This window comes from Brugia malayi, assembly GCF_000002995.4.
Source record: "Brugia malayi strain FR3 genome assembly, contig: Bm_v4_ChrX_scaffold_001, whole genome shotgun sequence".
NCBI classification, from domain to species: domain Eukaryota; kingdom Metazoa; phylum Nematoda; class Chromadorea; order Rhabditida; family Onchocercidae; genus Brugia; species Brugia malayi.
The window spans coordinates 2,744,508-2,761,225 of NW_025062479.1; the positions used below are offsets into that span (position 1 = coordinate 2,744,508).

The following is a 16,718-nucleotide window of genomic DNA, read 5'->3' on the forward strand; positions in this document are numbered from 1 at the left end:
TATTGCTGTAATTTTTTTCGTTTTTATTTTTCCTAACATTAACATTTCAGTCTTTTGATTGAAAACTGTTTCATTTCTGTGTCATGCTTTTTTTCTAGTAGTAATGTTACAATTAAAATTATATTTTACAAGAGTAAATGATAAAATTTGACAGAAAAACATGTTATATATTTTTTAGCATTATTATTTATCTATCAATTGATGAACGCATCATTTCTATGCAGTGCTTGTTCCCGAAGTATCAGTGCGAAATTTGTTACATAAAATTTTCATTATAATTTGAAAAATTAGCAAAGTAAAATTATGGATTACCTTGCACGTATATTATGCGATGTGGATGAAATACAAGTAAGTTATCAGTATCAAACCGGTTTTTTTTTTCTCCTTTATAAAATGGAATAATTTTATGGTAAAATTGTTAGCTAATGTTGCAAATTAAGGAAATACCAGAGTTTAACTTTCAATATATTTGTCATGCAAGAAAAAAATAATAATAATAATTGCAGTTGAAGCATTGATAAATGTTAGAAATATTATTTTCATTAATTCATTGAATTTTTTTGATTTGTTGTTTGTTTCTTTTTGTTTTTTTTAAGTTCACATTGCATGATAATACCAATGTATTTCGGTCCATTTTTTTTCTTTACAATGCAAATAAAAGGTTCATTTTACTGATAATTCAGTCAATGAATAGATAACAAATGATTAAAAGACTTATATCATAATCCTCCTTCCGATAAGTTTTACTAGGTTAATTGATTATTTAAAAAAGAAAAAATTTACTATACTGAATATACAAACATTCTCAACATTTTGTTGATTTTTGCATATAAATTATTTAATGAGATAATGATAAGATAAATTTTTCCAATAATGTTTGATTAAATTTTCGTGTAACATTAATAAAATTTATCAGTTAAGAAGAAAAAATTAATTTAATATGAAAAATAATATGTTGACTAAAAGATTCTTATGTCATTTCAGGTATTCGATTATTCATTGAATAGCACAGTGCCACATATAACAAATTGTGCTGAATCATCAATCCTTGTCATTACACCATTAATATTTTTGATCATATTTAGTCCACTTATTCTATATGACCTCAAGAAAAGTCGACATCCTCCATTAGAACTCTATTCACCAACAGTTGCTCGAATAGTAAGTGTATTTCATGCATATATTATGCTTCTACTATTTTTTCACTTTGTTATACACGTATTTTTTATAGTATTTTGATAGTTAGTAATGATCTAATTCAGCACTAAATTTTAATCATGTAATTAAGATATTTAATGAAATTTCTGGCTAGTAATTAGCTCGCGGCATGTTATTTTACTTATGGTGGAAAATTTTCTGATTTTGCTTCTTGTTTTTGTTTTTGTTTTTTTTTTTTTTTTTTTTTTTTTTTTTTTTTTGTGGAATAAAATTATTATATGATGAAGTTAACAATAGGAAGGTTTACTGAATGAATTTAGATTCTGTGTTTCTTGTTGGTAATGAATCGTCTAACTGCAACAATAATCAATCTGATAACATGGTTTCGGACACCGTTAACATATCAACCGTATAGCATCATGTCATGTTGCTGGCAAACGGTAACGTATTGCGTATGTTTGCTGTTACTGATTGCCTATCGTAATCGTGGCTTAGTGACTTCCGGCGTTTTGTTCAACTTTTGGCTTCTTACTGCAATTTGTGCATTTCCAGAACTTAGACGTCGAGCTGCTTATGCTGAAGATTTTACCGGCATTCAGGTTAGCAATATACTTATACTCTTACATTTTTGATTGTTATAAACATGAAATTTCGTTTCTACAGCAGAAAACCACAAAGCTTTCTAATTTAATTAAAGTGTCTAAATGGGGAATTGGTTTTAGAATTTGATTTTATTCTCTTTTCTTTTTTGTTGAAAATTTGTTTATTTATATCGTTTAGGATAAAAATGAAGTCTCAGTGAAATATGTATTGTATATAATCTACTACGCATTCATATTGTTCGAAGTATTCTTGTCATGTTTTGCTGATAAACCAAGATATTGGTTGAAAGATGTAAGCATGTTTGAATCGTGTTATCATTCTCTATCTAAGATCACAAAATTTAAACTTATTTTTGTATCTTTAATGTCAGTTACTAAAGGAAAAAGCATCTTTTAGCTGTTATTTCAGGAAAAACTTTGTCCAGAAGATAATTGTTCCTATCTGAATAAAATCACATTTAACTGGTTTCACAGCTTGGCAGCACGTGGTTTTCGTAGACCGCTCGAAGTTAATGATTTATGGCGATTACGACTACATGAAGAAAGTGAAAATTTGATGAAAAAGTTCAAGCGTTATTGGTTACCAGCGGTTAATGGTATGCTTATGTATTACATACTTCTTTCCATATTTTTCCTTAATTTAATGTTGTGATTGTTAAATATATTCAGTAAATTTAAAATTTTGAAAAGAATGGAGAGCGTTGTGAAAGATCTGACGCTGATTTGCTATCGTTTGCATTTAAGTCAGTTTGACTCGTTGTTTATTTCTTTTTTCCGCAAATGTTTTTCACATATTTTTTAAGAATTATCAGATTGATCATTGCAAAAAATGAAATATATTGTGATTTTATTAGGAATATATTTCAAGGTATTCTTGTCTTTTAATTTTAATACATGTAATTAAATTTAATTTTCAGCTTACTATAAAAAGAAGCGAGCAGCGGAACAATCAATTTCACTTAAGGTTCCTTAATTTTCCATTCAGAAATTTATCTATCTCTTTGAATAATTATGCTTGTTCTGTTACTTTTTGATTATTTGTATTAGATTAGTCTTATTTTAGAAACTTAGTCCAAAAACACAGCCATCATTACTGTGGGCGCTTGCGAAAACATATCGCTGGACCATTTTGTCTGGCGCTGCAATGAAATTTGTATTTGACGTATTAAATTTCGTCAGCCCGCAACTTCTCAGGTTAAATACTTTTTTGTTTTGCTGGAATCGATTCTTCATGATTTTTTTATTCTTTTTTTCGACTTATAATAAAACATGCCTTAATGTTGAGTATATTCAATTAGTTTTTGTTCAGTATACCTTATAATAAAGAAATTTGGTGCATCAGTTTGCATAAGGCCGGTTAATGATGTTAGTTAATAGAAATTCTTTAATATTGTAGTATTTTAGATTTTTGTGTCTGTAATTGGGAAAATTCCATAGCTAATTGTTTTATGTACCATTCAAGTAATTTATCTTTTTTTTTACAGTGCATTAATATCGTATATCGAAGATATGAAGCGACCGTTATGGATGGGTATTGCTATATCATTTGCCATGTTTGCTGTTGCACTCGTTCAGTCAATGGTTGGCCAGTTATATTAAAACAGTTTCTCTTTGTTATATGAAGTTATTGTTCATCTTAAATTTATCGGAAAAAAAGTAATAAGAAATTCCAACCTCAAGGAATTCAAAAAAAAAACACGAAAGGATTCTATAATGGATTAAAAAATTCTTGGAAAAGCTAGAAACATTTCGTGCCTCAACTGTTCTTTTAAATGGTTTTCAGATTCTGCATCAGTATTTTCACAAAATGTTCATGTTAGGTATTAATGTACGTTCTGTGCTGACAAACTCTGTATATGTCAAGGTATTTTCAGTATGATTTTATTTTGTGACTGATTTACTTCTCATTATTCTGAAATATATATATACGCAAAAGTTTTCTGCTGAAAATATTTTTCGTTGAAATAGTTATTTCGTATTCCTGAACTAAATGACTGTATTTAAGTATTCAAAATCAGTTTTACTTAATTTCTTTCTGTAGGCGTTAATGTTATCTAACTCTGCTCGGAAAAATCGTACTGTTGGTGAAATTGTAAATTTGATGTCTGTGGATGTCCAACGTTTTCAAGATATCGCCAGTTTTATTATGCTTTTTTGGTCTGCTCCATTTCAAGTAAGTCTACACATTCTTTTTATATTTATATAGTAATCATTTTTATGTTGGAAATTAATTTCCAAGTTTTAATGAAGATCAATCTCTAATTGGTTTATCATTTCATTACTTCTGGCCCTATTACTTTATCTGTAGATTTTTTTTTTTTTAATTACAGATACTGCTTGCAATTTACTTTCTGTGGCGATTGCTTGGAATAGCAGTTGTTGCCGGTCTCACCGTACTTTTCGCAACAATTCCCTTAACTTCATATATTTCTCTACGAATGAAAAACTGTCAAGTAATTGTTTCTAAATCATAAAATCAAAGAAGTGGAAAGTCGAATTTCTTGTGTCTGATTTGTCATAAAAGAGTTTGTTTAGAATATTTTCTCTTAAATGTTCACATTAAATCAATCAGTCTTTGAAAAATGTTGCTCCTTTATTTGTTTGGAAAAATTTCATACTGTTTATTAATAATTTTTGAAATGTAATGTCTATATGGAAGTGATGAATTTCAGGGAAGACAAATGAAACTGCGAGATGAACGTTTGAAATTCATGTCAGAAATTTTAAATGGAATTCGAATAATCAAATTTTATGCTTGGGAGAAAAGCATGCAAAAACTGGTCAATTACATTATTTTCAATATTATTGTTTTTGAGTTGTTCAAAACTCAGTATTTATAAGTAAAAGTTATTTGAGTACTCAGGTTTTGGAAATTCGCGAGAAAGAGATTGCTGTACTACGCGAAATTGCGCTTTATAATGCTGCAATATCGTTAACTTGGTCATGTGCGCCATTTCTTGTTGCTGTTGTCACGTTTGGCTTATATGTGAAAATTGATCCACAGCACAACCAACTTACACCTCAGGTAAGATAAATTAGGTGCTTAGTTTAAATTCAGCGATGATGAATAAATCCGAATTAATTCAATTCTGTCAGGCAATTTAAAATAAGTTGTTGTTAACTTAAGCATGAATATCTTGAATTAATTCACTCCAGATAAATAAAATGAAATTAACTCAAATGGGATTTAATTAGTTCAAAAAGGAGGATGGATTGCTTCGTACTAGCGATTAGAATAAATGATTCATTCTATATGCGATAGTTATTTATTCCAAACATAAGCCAATAAGACACTAAGCAGTCGAAATTGACATAAGCCAATTAAGCACTGAATAATCAAATTTGGTTACAAAAAAAGAAATGATTATATTTTAATCTCAGATGTGATACTCAAATACCATTCTATCATATTGGTTTAAATTTAATTACTTTACAGGTTACATTCGTTGGCCTTTCACTTTTCAACTTGATCCGTTTCCCAATGACAATCTTTCCATTAATATTCAGTCAGGGGACGCAATGTTCGGTTAGCAATACCAGGCTGAAGTCATTTCTGTCGGATGATGAAATGCAGCTTTCTGTAGTAGATCGAATCTCTTCAGGCGGTTAGAAATTGCATATGACACTTCTTTTAATTCCAAATAGAGGATCACTTCGATTTATTTTAGTATTATTTTTTATTGTTTTAGTATTACTTCGATTTATTTAGATTTTACTTACAGCCTCATAAGTCAATTTCATCACATTTTAACTTCTAATCTAGCTAATTAAAACTAAAAATTAATGAATTATTGGATAATCCTAACTAACCTCTGTTTTATTTTTATCGAGTAATCTGCTAATACTTTTGTAGATTATGCCTTGTCGATACAGAGTGGTAATTTTTCTTGGGACAATAATAAAGTGACATTGAATAATATCAATTTAAAAATCAAAAAAGGCGAGCTTGTTGCTATTGTTGGGAAAGTCGGCAGTGGTAAAAGTAGCTTGCTTTCTGCTGTCTTAGGTATGTTTTCATTTTTGATAGTTTTATTTTTGCGTTCATGTTTTTTTACTTCATCAATTTCATATTGTTTTGCTCTAGACACTGAAAGAATTTCAGTCTAAAATATGACATTCTATTTATTTCCGCAAAAAATTTAAGGCGAAATGGATAAATTGAACGGTAATGTGGATGTTGTTGGGTCGATTGCTTATGCCCCGCAACAGCCGTGGATCCAGAATTTGTCGTTGATGGATAATATTTTGTTTGGCACACCTTTCGATCCTCAACGGTATGAAACAGTGCTTGATGCATGTGCGCTGAAACCAGATCTCGCAACATTACCAGCTGGTGATCAGACTGAAATTGGTGAAAAGGTTATATTTAGATTTTGCCCGGATTTTACTATTATATCTTTGTGCTATATTCAGATTAAAAAAAAGTAGGAAGTGGAATATATTACCTTGTTGCGTTTTTAGGGCATTAATTTGAGTGGGGGTCAGAAACATCGCGTAAGTTTGGCACGTGCAGTATACGCCAATTCAGACATTATTCTTTTGGATGATCCGTTGTCAGCTGTTGATGCTCACGTTGGACGACACACATTCACCCGTGTCATCTGTTTGTTTCTTTTCATTCTTTGGATCTCTCATTTAATTCTTATGTAGTTACGCAAAACGCTATGACTGCAAAAATATTGAGTGCAACCATTTCCAGAATACCTTTGGAATCATTTACAGAATAAATGAAACGAATCCGGAAACAGAATACATAAGTTACAAAGTCAAAAATGAATTCTTTAAGCATCTCAAACTGGCTTATTAGCCAAGAAAACGCGTATTTTGGTAACACACGGACTACATTACTTGAAGTATTGCGATCGAATTGTCGTCATGAATGGTTAGAATTTTTAAAATTTAGTTTTTCCCAGCCAAAATTTACTGCCTTATTTAGTTGATTAAGTAAGGCATTGAAAAAAAAAAAAAAAATTTTTTTTTCTAAACCTACATGAATCTGGTATTCATAGATGGTAAAATTACCGAAGTGGGCACATTTCAAGAATTAGTTCAAGCACAAAAACATTTCGCAGAATTTCTGGAAGATTTTCTTATGAACAAAGTTAAACAATGCAAGCAGGCACAAGATGAAGGAGACTGTTAGTTTTACTTTAATTTTTACTCTCAGATATAACGTCAGACTTTATCTCAACTTTAATCTCAACCACAGAACTCAATCCATTTGAGCTTTGTTCCAGGTGTATGTGTTATTTCTGTTTGTCTTAAGTAAAAAATGACATTCTGTTAAGTTCGTGATATATTTCCAGTTTTCTTTTAGACACAGATCTTCAGATGAATTTATGCAAAGTGTTAAGTGACTTGTGGTATTTTTTTTTTTCCAGATGGCAGGTGATAAACTATATCTTAGATTCTGTGGACCAGCAATATCCTGGTAATTACAATATCTTGATATAATTTCAGCAGAAGAAATGGAAGAACTACTAAAAGATTTGCAAGTTTTGAATCCGGAACAACGCAAACATTTGGAAAGTTTTAGTGGGACAAGGCAACACACAGATAGTACTTTAACAGTTGCATCATCTATCAAACACATATCTTCGCGAGACAACTTACCAGCCGAACAACAGGTTACTGTTATTTTCTGCAGAATTTTGATTATTACATTATCTGAAACTATTATACTAAATGAACCTACAACAGTATAATATTGATAACAGTTTCTTTGTTAATAAATCATTTTAGGATGGTACCACCGAACAGGATGTTGCAGCGAAAAAGATCGATAGTAATTTAATAAAAATCGAGATTGGTGAAAAGGCAGATGGTATTGCATTGTCTGCACAAACGGCTAATAAACCAGCTATAGCAAGCAATGATGAACGTTCAAAATTAATTGAAAAGGAAGGCGTTGAAGTTGGAAAGGTCTCTATGGAAATCATTAAGAAGGGAAATATTCTTGTTTTGGTTGCAAAGTGGAAATAAGAAATGATCGTTTAGTTGTGCCATATCATGCCTGAAAGTGAAATTGATAATTTGAGCAGCGCATCGTTTTACACCATTTGTGGTGCGATTGATTCATGATTGAAATTTGTTGCTAAAAAGAATATAATTGTCTCAAAAAGTGCATAAATTAAAGTAAGGGTCAAAAATTAGTAAACTGAAAATTACAAATTGAATTTCGAAATTAGATTGGTAAAATTCTCAACAAATTTGCAAAATTTGTATTTTTATTGCAGGTGAAATTTGCAGTGTATCTTTTGTATCTTCACGCTATTGGTTATGGCACAACAGCAGTCTTTGTTTCGATTTATATTTTTTCATCTGTGCTTGGTGTTTCATCCAATTTATGGTTAGCCAATTGGTCTGATCATGCCAACAAAGGAAACATCACGGCAGAAGAAAACGACACAAATTGGCGTTTAGGAATTTACGCAACACTCGGCTTGGGACAAGGTGTGTTATTGTAGGAAGTTAATTACTTAGGCATTTTTAAGTTTAACACATCTTCGAGTGTTTTTCAACGTTTTGCCGTTCCTTTTCTGTCTTTCTCTTTCCCTCACACACAAAAACATTCCAAATATCCAACTGATCTAATCGTGATACCTTTTCAACCTAACAACTTTTTTCCTCCGACTAATCTTTGCTATTAGCCGCAATGGTTTGTACTGGTTCAATTACAATGGCATATGGAATGGTTTTTGCGAGTCGAAAATTGCACGAAGGAATACTGCGAAATATTATGCATTTACCAATGGCATTTTTCGACATAACTCCGCTCGGACGCATTGTGAACCGTTTTGGGAAGGTATTTTTTATAATTACATAATAACTATGATTTTATATGTATGTTATGTTAAGTGCTAAATTCCAGCTTTTACGATTTTTTTCGTTTGTAATGGGATTAGAAATTCAAGTTCAAATTCAGCAATACTCAAAGTAATGACGTTTAAATTCATCCTAACTGACTATAATAATACCTGTGCAGTGAAAGAAAATTAGATGACATGATGCTTTATTTCTTCTTTGAATAGCAAATTCTTTTTTTTGATTATTCTTACAAAATTTTTCTTCCTATACATGGTGAGATGGAGAAATTATGGAATTATTTGCTTTGGGATTTGCTTGTCTGCTGGCTCGAAATCTTTTGATTTTCTATCGTAGATTTATCCTCTTAATAAATGCTGTAGGGGGATACTAGTAATTCTTTCATTTTTCATGTTCATGTCATGTGTATGTATTATTTATTTTTGTTTAGCTCCAAAAGTTTTATTATATAATTCCTTGTTGCAGATTCATAACTTATATTTATTTTTGAATCTATAAAAAAATCACATCCTGCACCCGATAGGCAATGGGAATTTGCTGATTATTTAGAGTTTTTAAAGTAAACATTATTGCAGGATATAGTAACGGTGGATATTGAAATACCAAAATCTATTGATGATCTTCTTGATGATTGTCAAATTCTTGTTGCCATTTTAATTCTTATTGTTTTCATATATCCTCACTCATTTTGGGTTTTTATCACATGCGCTTTCTTCAATTTCTTCATTCTGGTATGAGACACTGTCATTTATGTAGTACCCTTTGTAAGAGGATGGTAACCACTTTGATATACTAGTTGGTGATTATGAATTTCAAATTTTAGATTAATTTCTTGAAATTTTCAAGAGTGGGGAATTTTTGTTTTTTATTAGGAATACTGTTGAACGATTCAGACGGAATTTTACCACTTACTCCCTAACCAATTTCCTTACATATAACTGTGGTAGGTTTGTTGACTTTTTTTTATTCTTATCGAAATAGTAATAACATGAAATAAAATTCCTCCCTTGCAACAATACTTTCCGGTTTCTTCTCATAGATCCTCATAAATCCTTATTAATATCACATGATGGGTTATTTTGTATTTTCTCTTCTGGATGCATTTCACAGTCAAATATTATAAAAAAAAAAAAAAAAAAAAAAAACATCGATTATAAAAATATTTGTTTAACAGACACTAAAATTACAAATAATTATTTGCATGGTCACTTCACTTGTTCTATCTTAAGTCAGAAAAAGTATCCAGACTTTTCCATGCAACTGATATTTTTATGCTAGACATGCAGTGTTTAAATCCCATCGTCAATGCTTTCGAATTTGAATGATTAAGAAAAAAATCCGAAATCCAACGTTTGATTTCTTTTCAACAAATTCATTGTTTTGATAGGGAGGTAAACAAAAAATTTTCATGATAAATTAGTTTAACATGTTGTATGAATCTTCTCATTATGTTGCTCATTTCAGTCGGACGAATTTTGTAACATTTTTTAATTAGATGATACTATCTTTTTTTTTTCTCTTTTGCCATTCATAGATTTCTTCTTTTTTTGTGTCGCAAGAAGTTACGAATCGTCACCAAATACTTGGAAAATTTTGATATATTGAGCATACATTAATTATTTATCTATAACTAGATCTGGCCTAGATTTTAATTCTACATCAGTCTATTTGCTGTAAAATTTAATTTTCTATCTATCTATCTATCTATCTATATATATATATATATATATACAGTTAATACATGTAGATTTCCTTAATTTCTATCATGTATATTTTATATAGAATAAAGAATAAATTATAAGGTTTTGTATGGCTAGCTGAAAATTGTTTACTTTTAGTGTCCAAATTTTACAATACTATTCACAGCAAATGTTATCTACAGTATGTTCAGATTATTATACTTAATTATTATTAATATACTATTGTCTATGAAACAATAAATTTCAAAATTAGGATGATAATCTTCAGTTTAGATAGAAATGTGTATAATTCACTCTCGAGATGGGTAACAATTAATGAGATAACAGGGAAAATTGCAGGATATAGAAATAGTGGATGCATTATTGCCGCATACATCTCATTCATTCATATCAACAGTGCTTGTTGTTTTAATGACAACAGCTGTAATTCTATACGCTACACCGATGTATTCAGTCATCATACCTTTTCTTGCTGCTATTTATTTCCTTGTTCTGGTATGCTTCATCAAAAACGAAAATTCTACTGTCCTTTTTTTCTTTTTTAGAGAGAGAGAGAGATGATAATGATAATGAAATGATCGTTTCTGGAATGAAGAAATAAGAGAATATAAGTTATTACAGTAACTGTTAGCGACAATTATTAAAATATTTAAAAATGTCTTTTCGCAAACTGTGCTCTTTTTTCTTATTTAACTCAGTTGATCACTGTATTGTAATTATATTTAATGGTAGTGAGTGGAAGTTATAATAATTGTTGCATGCATTTTTTTTTTTTGGTAAAAGCATGGTATGAGAAGCATGTCGTTCTTTTATGTACTTTTTTATTTTGCAAAAGAAAAATTTGGTTTTCCGAAATGTATTATTTGAAGAATATGATTTCCATATGAAACATACTTTATTATTAGACGAAATTTATCTTTGCTGATGATATTATGTTAATAGTATGAATTTTATAGCTTTTAGTAATTATCTTTTTGATATCATTATTGCTTGCTGTTTTTCTGTAGATTATCCTGTTCATTATGAGTTAATGGTTTTGATGTTTATTGGTTGTTAATTCTGATCATCATTTTTTCTTCAGATTTTTTTTTTTTTTTAATATTTTCTGCAGTAGGGTATTTTCGTCTGCTCAAATGGTATTACTATAGTCTGCATGTTATCCTGTTGAGCATGCTTTATGTATGATCCGAGAATGAGGATGAAATAAAAGTTTCTTGTACATAATCATTTCAGCCGGAAATTCCATTCAGCAAATCTGGATTATTGTGGTGTTCATTGTCCTGCAAATAGCATGGCTGCTGCATTGTTGAAAGTTTTACAAATTTGCATGTGTTTGCATGTTTGCAGGATTTGCAAGAACTCGACCAACGTCTACCATCATCACTGATCACCCTTACTGGATGTATTATTACCGCTTTCATTATTATGATTGTGCCGGTACTTATGACGCCGCAAATTATCCTCCCTTTTGCTATGATTTTGTTTTCAAATTTTACGTTAATGGTAATTTTTCAATCTATACTGCATGAAACATGGATATAATAGATTCGAGTTCAAAATAGATTGTAAGCATGGTGCTATATGGGATATTGTTATTGTTGCTTATTTTATTGTATAATATTGCTATTTTATGCTAATTTTTTCCGTTTTTTTTTTTTTCTTTTTAAACAAAATTCTTGTTCAGCAAGGAAGTGATTTAGTTTATATAGCAAGTTTCGACGTTAACTTCTTGGCTTTAACTTTTGCTTATGCTTAGGTTTAATAGTTTTTAAGCCTTCGTATGCTATGATGAAACAATGAGCAGTAATGTTTTTTCATCTTACTCATAAGATCATCATTTCTTTGACATTAAAATGCATTTCCAGATCACAGTTTAAATTAACCTGTGGGAAAGTAGGCATATAAAGTTAAAAAGCCTATCTGATGCGTGCATTTATATAGTATGAATATGCATCTCATGTAGAGCATTAAAAAAATCAGACGAAATTTTCATTAAAAAAAGTTTCTCTACTATCAGTTATTTTTTATTTTTTAGTTATGCTTTTGTCTCAGTTTGTTGCACAGCTAGAGTTGTCCATATGTTATCCATGTGCACATATTCTGGAAAAATACTTTGGATTGCCTTATTTCTTTTTTTGCTAACTACCGAAGAAAATGTTGATAATTACTCATAAGTTGATTTATTTCTTGCTTTATCTCACTCTATTGCTTCAAATTTTATTTTGGCATGCAATTTAATAAAAGCTTAATTATAATGTGAGGAAAAAGAGCAACCTCATAAATTTGGTAATACTTTGAAGAACAATAATTATAGAATTTGAGTAAGATTCATACAATATTGCAATGCATTACAAGTTTAAAGTTCTTCTCTTGTTCATGCTTATACGCATTTAATGACAGCTTGTATGCTATATTCACCGCTAGCTCAGGAATTTAGAAACCGGAAAGTATTTTGTAAAGCTGTAATTTTTTATCATTAAAAAAATATGTTTATTTTAACCTATCAGATATTAGCAATGCATATCGTTCATTTCCAGCGTTTCTACATTTCAACATCACGTCAATTAAAACGTCTGGAATCTACCGCTCGATCTCCTATTTACTCGCATTTTCAAGTTAGTTTTTTATTCACTGCTAAGGGAATGAAGATTGTGTGAAAAAAATTTTAAAGGACTTTGCTGTTAAACGTTGCTGGTTGGCAGTAATTTTTCATTTTTTGTGACTACTTGCAAGAAGAACTATTAAAATGATTATTGTGATATTGGATCATTTCTGGATAGAATTCTTTTTTTTTCTGGATTCTAGATAAAGTTGAAAACATAGGCAGAAATAAAGCTGCTATAACATTGAAGCTTGGAAAATTTTGGTATTTCTAAATTCGGTTTTTTTTTTTTTTTTTCAATTTTGGTGAGCAAATTTTCTGTTAGCAAACATCAAATTTTACTTTTCATCACTTGGAATCCATTGTGATAATTTTCAGGAATCGATCCAAGGATCAGCTTCAATTAGAGCATATCGATGTATGAATCGTTTTATCCATGAATCTCAAGATCGTCTTGATAAGAATATTGTTATACAATATCATTCATTGGTTGCTAACAGGTGAATTTTAATCAAATACTAATAAGGGGCAGCTATTCACTTGTACTTCTGTATCTTTGAGGCGGTTATCACAGAAACTAACAATGTATAGATTTAAAATAGTTTTAAATTTCAGATGGTTAGCAGTACGCTTAGAACTTGTCGGTAATCTTATTGTGTTCTGCTCGGCTTTATTTGCTGTATTTTATAGAGAGAGTGGTTCAGTAACAGCTGGTTTAGTTGGATTATCCGTTGCATATGCTCTTAGTGTATTGTTTTGATTTATTTATTTTTATTTTTTTGGAATTTTTAAATTATGAGTCTTCATTTCCGATTTTTCAGTTAACTCTGTAAGAGCGATAATGATACGATAAAATAAAATAAAATGAGAAATAAAATAGTTCATATTTCCATGATTTTTTATGTGGTTTTAACTAGAATTGTATACTTTTCATTTGAGATAACACAAACTCTAAATTGGGCCGTACGTATGGCTAGCGAATTGGAAACCAATGTTGTTGCTGTTGAACGTCTGAGAGAATACACCGATCTACCGACTGAGGTGAGATGTGTATCATGAAATTTTGCAATTAAAATAATCTGATTCAAGCAAAGTTGGTATCTTACTGTATTATATTATTGGAAATAATAGGAAGTAGGCATTAGGATGTATTTGGAAGGTTTTAAGTAAATGAAAAAAATGATGGATAACTTATTAATATGATATCTTGATGTACCATGTTCATTGTCGAATGTTTTACAGTAAAACTTTTGAAGTTATATTAATGAAACTATCATTTTAAAATTATATCACTATTTACGTTATTTAAACTTATATTTAACTTGTATAGAAAGCTCAGATAATATTTGATACATATGAAAAAAATAATTTCTAAAGTATTACCTATTAATACGTGATAAATGTTTGCAGGGTTTAGCGAGTGAAAACTTAGCGCATACGCCACGACGAGATTGGCCAAGTAAAGGAGAAATTATTTTCGAGAAGTTGAAAATACGATATCGCGATAATTTGGAATTTGTTTTGAAAGGAATCAGTGCAACTATTCATCCAGCTGAAAAAATTGGAATTGTTGGCAGAACCGGTGCAGGTCATATATTTTATTTATAATCCACTTTATATTCTGCTTGAAAGGCATTAAGCGTGATACATTGTTGTAACCAAAATCCCTAGATTTTTACAACTACTGCATGATTGTATAGTTGATAATCCCTGATCCAGAATTGAAATCAAATTCTTCTTTTTAAAGAGAATCAAAATGAGAATTAAAGTTGTGTATCAGTATTCATAGAACAGTTAAGGATTGTCACTTTAGTGAGCAATAACATATCTCTTTCAGGTAAAAGTTCTCTCACACTTGCTTTGTTCCGTATTATTGAGGCAGATTCAGGTCGAATATTAATCGATGGTGAAGATATATCGAAAATATCTCTGGATAATCTTCGCTCAAAATTAACAATTGTTCCACAGGTACCATTTTTTCATGATTGATTCAGTTTTTTTACTTGAATTCACTATGATGAAATATTCCCTTCATTTCTATGTTTATGCATACTTCCATTGTATTATGAATGTATTGAAAATTTCCATTAATTGTGTTGATTTAAGGATCCTGTTGTGTTTTCTGGAACGTTACGCATGAATTTGGATCCATTCGGCCATTTTGATGATGCCTTATTATGGAATGCACTTCGAACGGCTCATCTGGATTCGTTGGTGCATTCATTTCCAAACAAACTGGAACATAAATTAAGTGAAGGTGGTGAAAATATTAGGTGAGAAGCTGTTTCAAAGTATCATCCTACAAGCAGATTAAGCTTGTTAAACTGTTATAAATTCTGTGCAACATACGTACATATTATTCAGTTCCAGAGAAAATGAAAGTTCCAGAGAGTTTTTAATTTTCAAGTTCTAAAAAGACTACATTTGTATAACCAGAAAAAAATAATATGCTTAGAGGGTACAGATATGTTTGTGCGAAAATTTCATGCACATCTAAAAAGTTATACTATTCCTGAGCATTTGTTATGACCAAAAAAAAAATGAAATAGAAAGATGCTTTTTGGTGGGGAATCTTTACACTTGTAAATGAATGTAAATGTTGTATTTAAGAATATTTGATATCGTCATGATGCATATAATTAATATATACACCAATGAAAATAATCACTGTCATTTCAGTGTTGGACAAAGGCAACTGCTTTGTTTAGCTCGAGCAGTATTGCGAATGAGTCAGATTTTGATTCTGGATGAAGCAGCAGCGTCTGTTGATATGGAAACGGATGCGCTAATCCAGAAAACAATTCGCGAGCGATTCTCACATTGTACAGTGCTTACAATTGCTCACCGTTTACATACAGTAATGGATAGTGACAGGTTGGCTTTATGTTAATATTTTTTACTCAGAAATGATTTTTTTGGTTTCCAAAATGAAAAAAAAAAAAAAAAAAAAAAAGGAAAATAAGTACTTTTTATCTCTTTGTTTTATTGATTTCAGGATTTTGGTACTTGAAAATGGTTACATTCGTGAATTCGACACACCAAGAAAGTTATTGGATGACCCGGATTCATTATTTCGTGCAATGATGAAAGAATCTGGATTGTTGCCTACCAAAGAACATTGAAATATTCTGATCCACTTTATATTTCAAAATCCTAGATCTCTGGTTAAACTAACTTTGTTAGTCATGCGATAAGCTACTTTATCTGGTTACCACTTATTTACTATGCTGAAATGAATCCAAACAATTCTTAGTGATTAAATTTATTGAAAATTTGTACAATGTTTGAGGAAATTATTTAACGATTAGATTCTTCTGAATATTAAGGTGTTTTTCTAATATAGCCACCTTTTCAATTTCTGTTCAATAAAGTATGTTTGGTGATTCTTTTGGTTTATTCATGAATCAGTTTCTTCCATCGCTGAACACAGTTTCTGTACGATATAACTGGTGATTTGTTTCCTCTTTTACTTGTCAATTATATTTGATGTAATCTTCCATGCAAAAGCAATTTTTTTTTTTTTGAAATGCTTGCCAAAAAAAAAATATTTCTGTCGTTTATGTTGACCTATAACAAGTAGATATGTTCATAGTTGTTTATAGTTATTATGTTATGGAGTTTTGGATTAATTTCTAAAGTATGAGAATTTTGGAGAAGATGGAATTGTCGGAGTAGAGGAAAAGTTGGAAAGAGTTCGACAGATTTTAAACGTATGAAAAGTGAAATTTGCGGAGAGATGTATAGAAAGCGACTTATACGAGAGTTCATCGTTAATTACTTTGGCAATGAGTGCTTTTGCAGAAGTTTGTTATAGTTTCCGGATTGATTTAT

At 30.2% G+C, this 16,718-nt stretch overlaps 1 protein-coding gene across 4 annotated transcripts; it reads left to right on the forward strand.

Annotated features, from left to right (window-relative positions):
- Positions 1–303: 303 nt before the first annotated feature.
- Positions 304–16,009, forward strand: Bm4528 (multidrug resistance related protein 1, putative; the record flags this gene model as incomplete). Of its 4 annotated transcripts, none has more annotated exons than XM_043073368.1 (33): positions 304–348; positions 985–1,161; positions 1,479–1,757; positions 1,939–2,052; positions 2,170–2,356; positions 2,678–2,724; positions 2,824–2,954; positions 3,245–3,341; positions 3,544–3,624; positions 3,802–3,933; positions 4,091–4,213; positions 4,433–4,540; positions 4,624–4,785; positions 5,197–5,365; positions 5,614–5,766; positions 5,905–6,119; positions 6,222–6,363; positions 6,547–6,642; positions 6,770–6,898; positions 7,221–7,387; positions 7,503–7,682; positions 7,997–8,213; positions 8,411–8,565; positions 9,161–9,316; positions 12,823–12,900; positions 13,266–13,387; positions 13,503–13,635; positions 13,827–13,928; positions 14,298–14,475; positions 14,725–14,855; positions 14,994–15,160; positions 15,567–15,761; positions 15,883–16,009. In XM_043073368.1, the coding sequence occupies 33 exons, from the start codon at positions 304–306 to the stop codon at positions 16,007–16,009; spliced, it is 4,695 nt and encodes a 1,564-aa protein (XP_042929302.1). The 4 variants fall into 4 exon arrangements, with proteins under 4 accessions (XP_042929302.1, XP_042929301.1, XP_042929303.1 ...); XM_043073367.1 differs by lacking the exon at positions 9,161–9,316 and adding an exon at positions 10,625–10,780; XM_043073369.1 differs by lacking the exon at positions 9,161–9,316 and adding an exon at positions 11,633–11,788.
- Between the last annotated feature and the right edge of the window lie 709 nt (positions 16,010–16,718).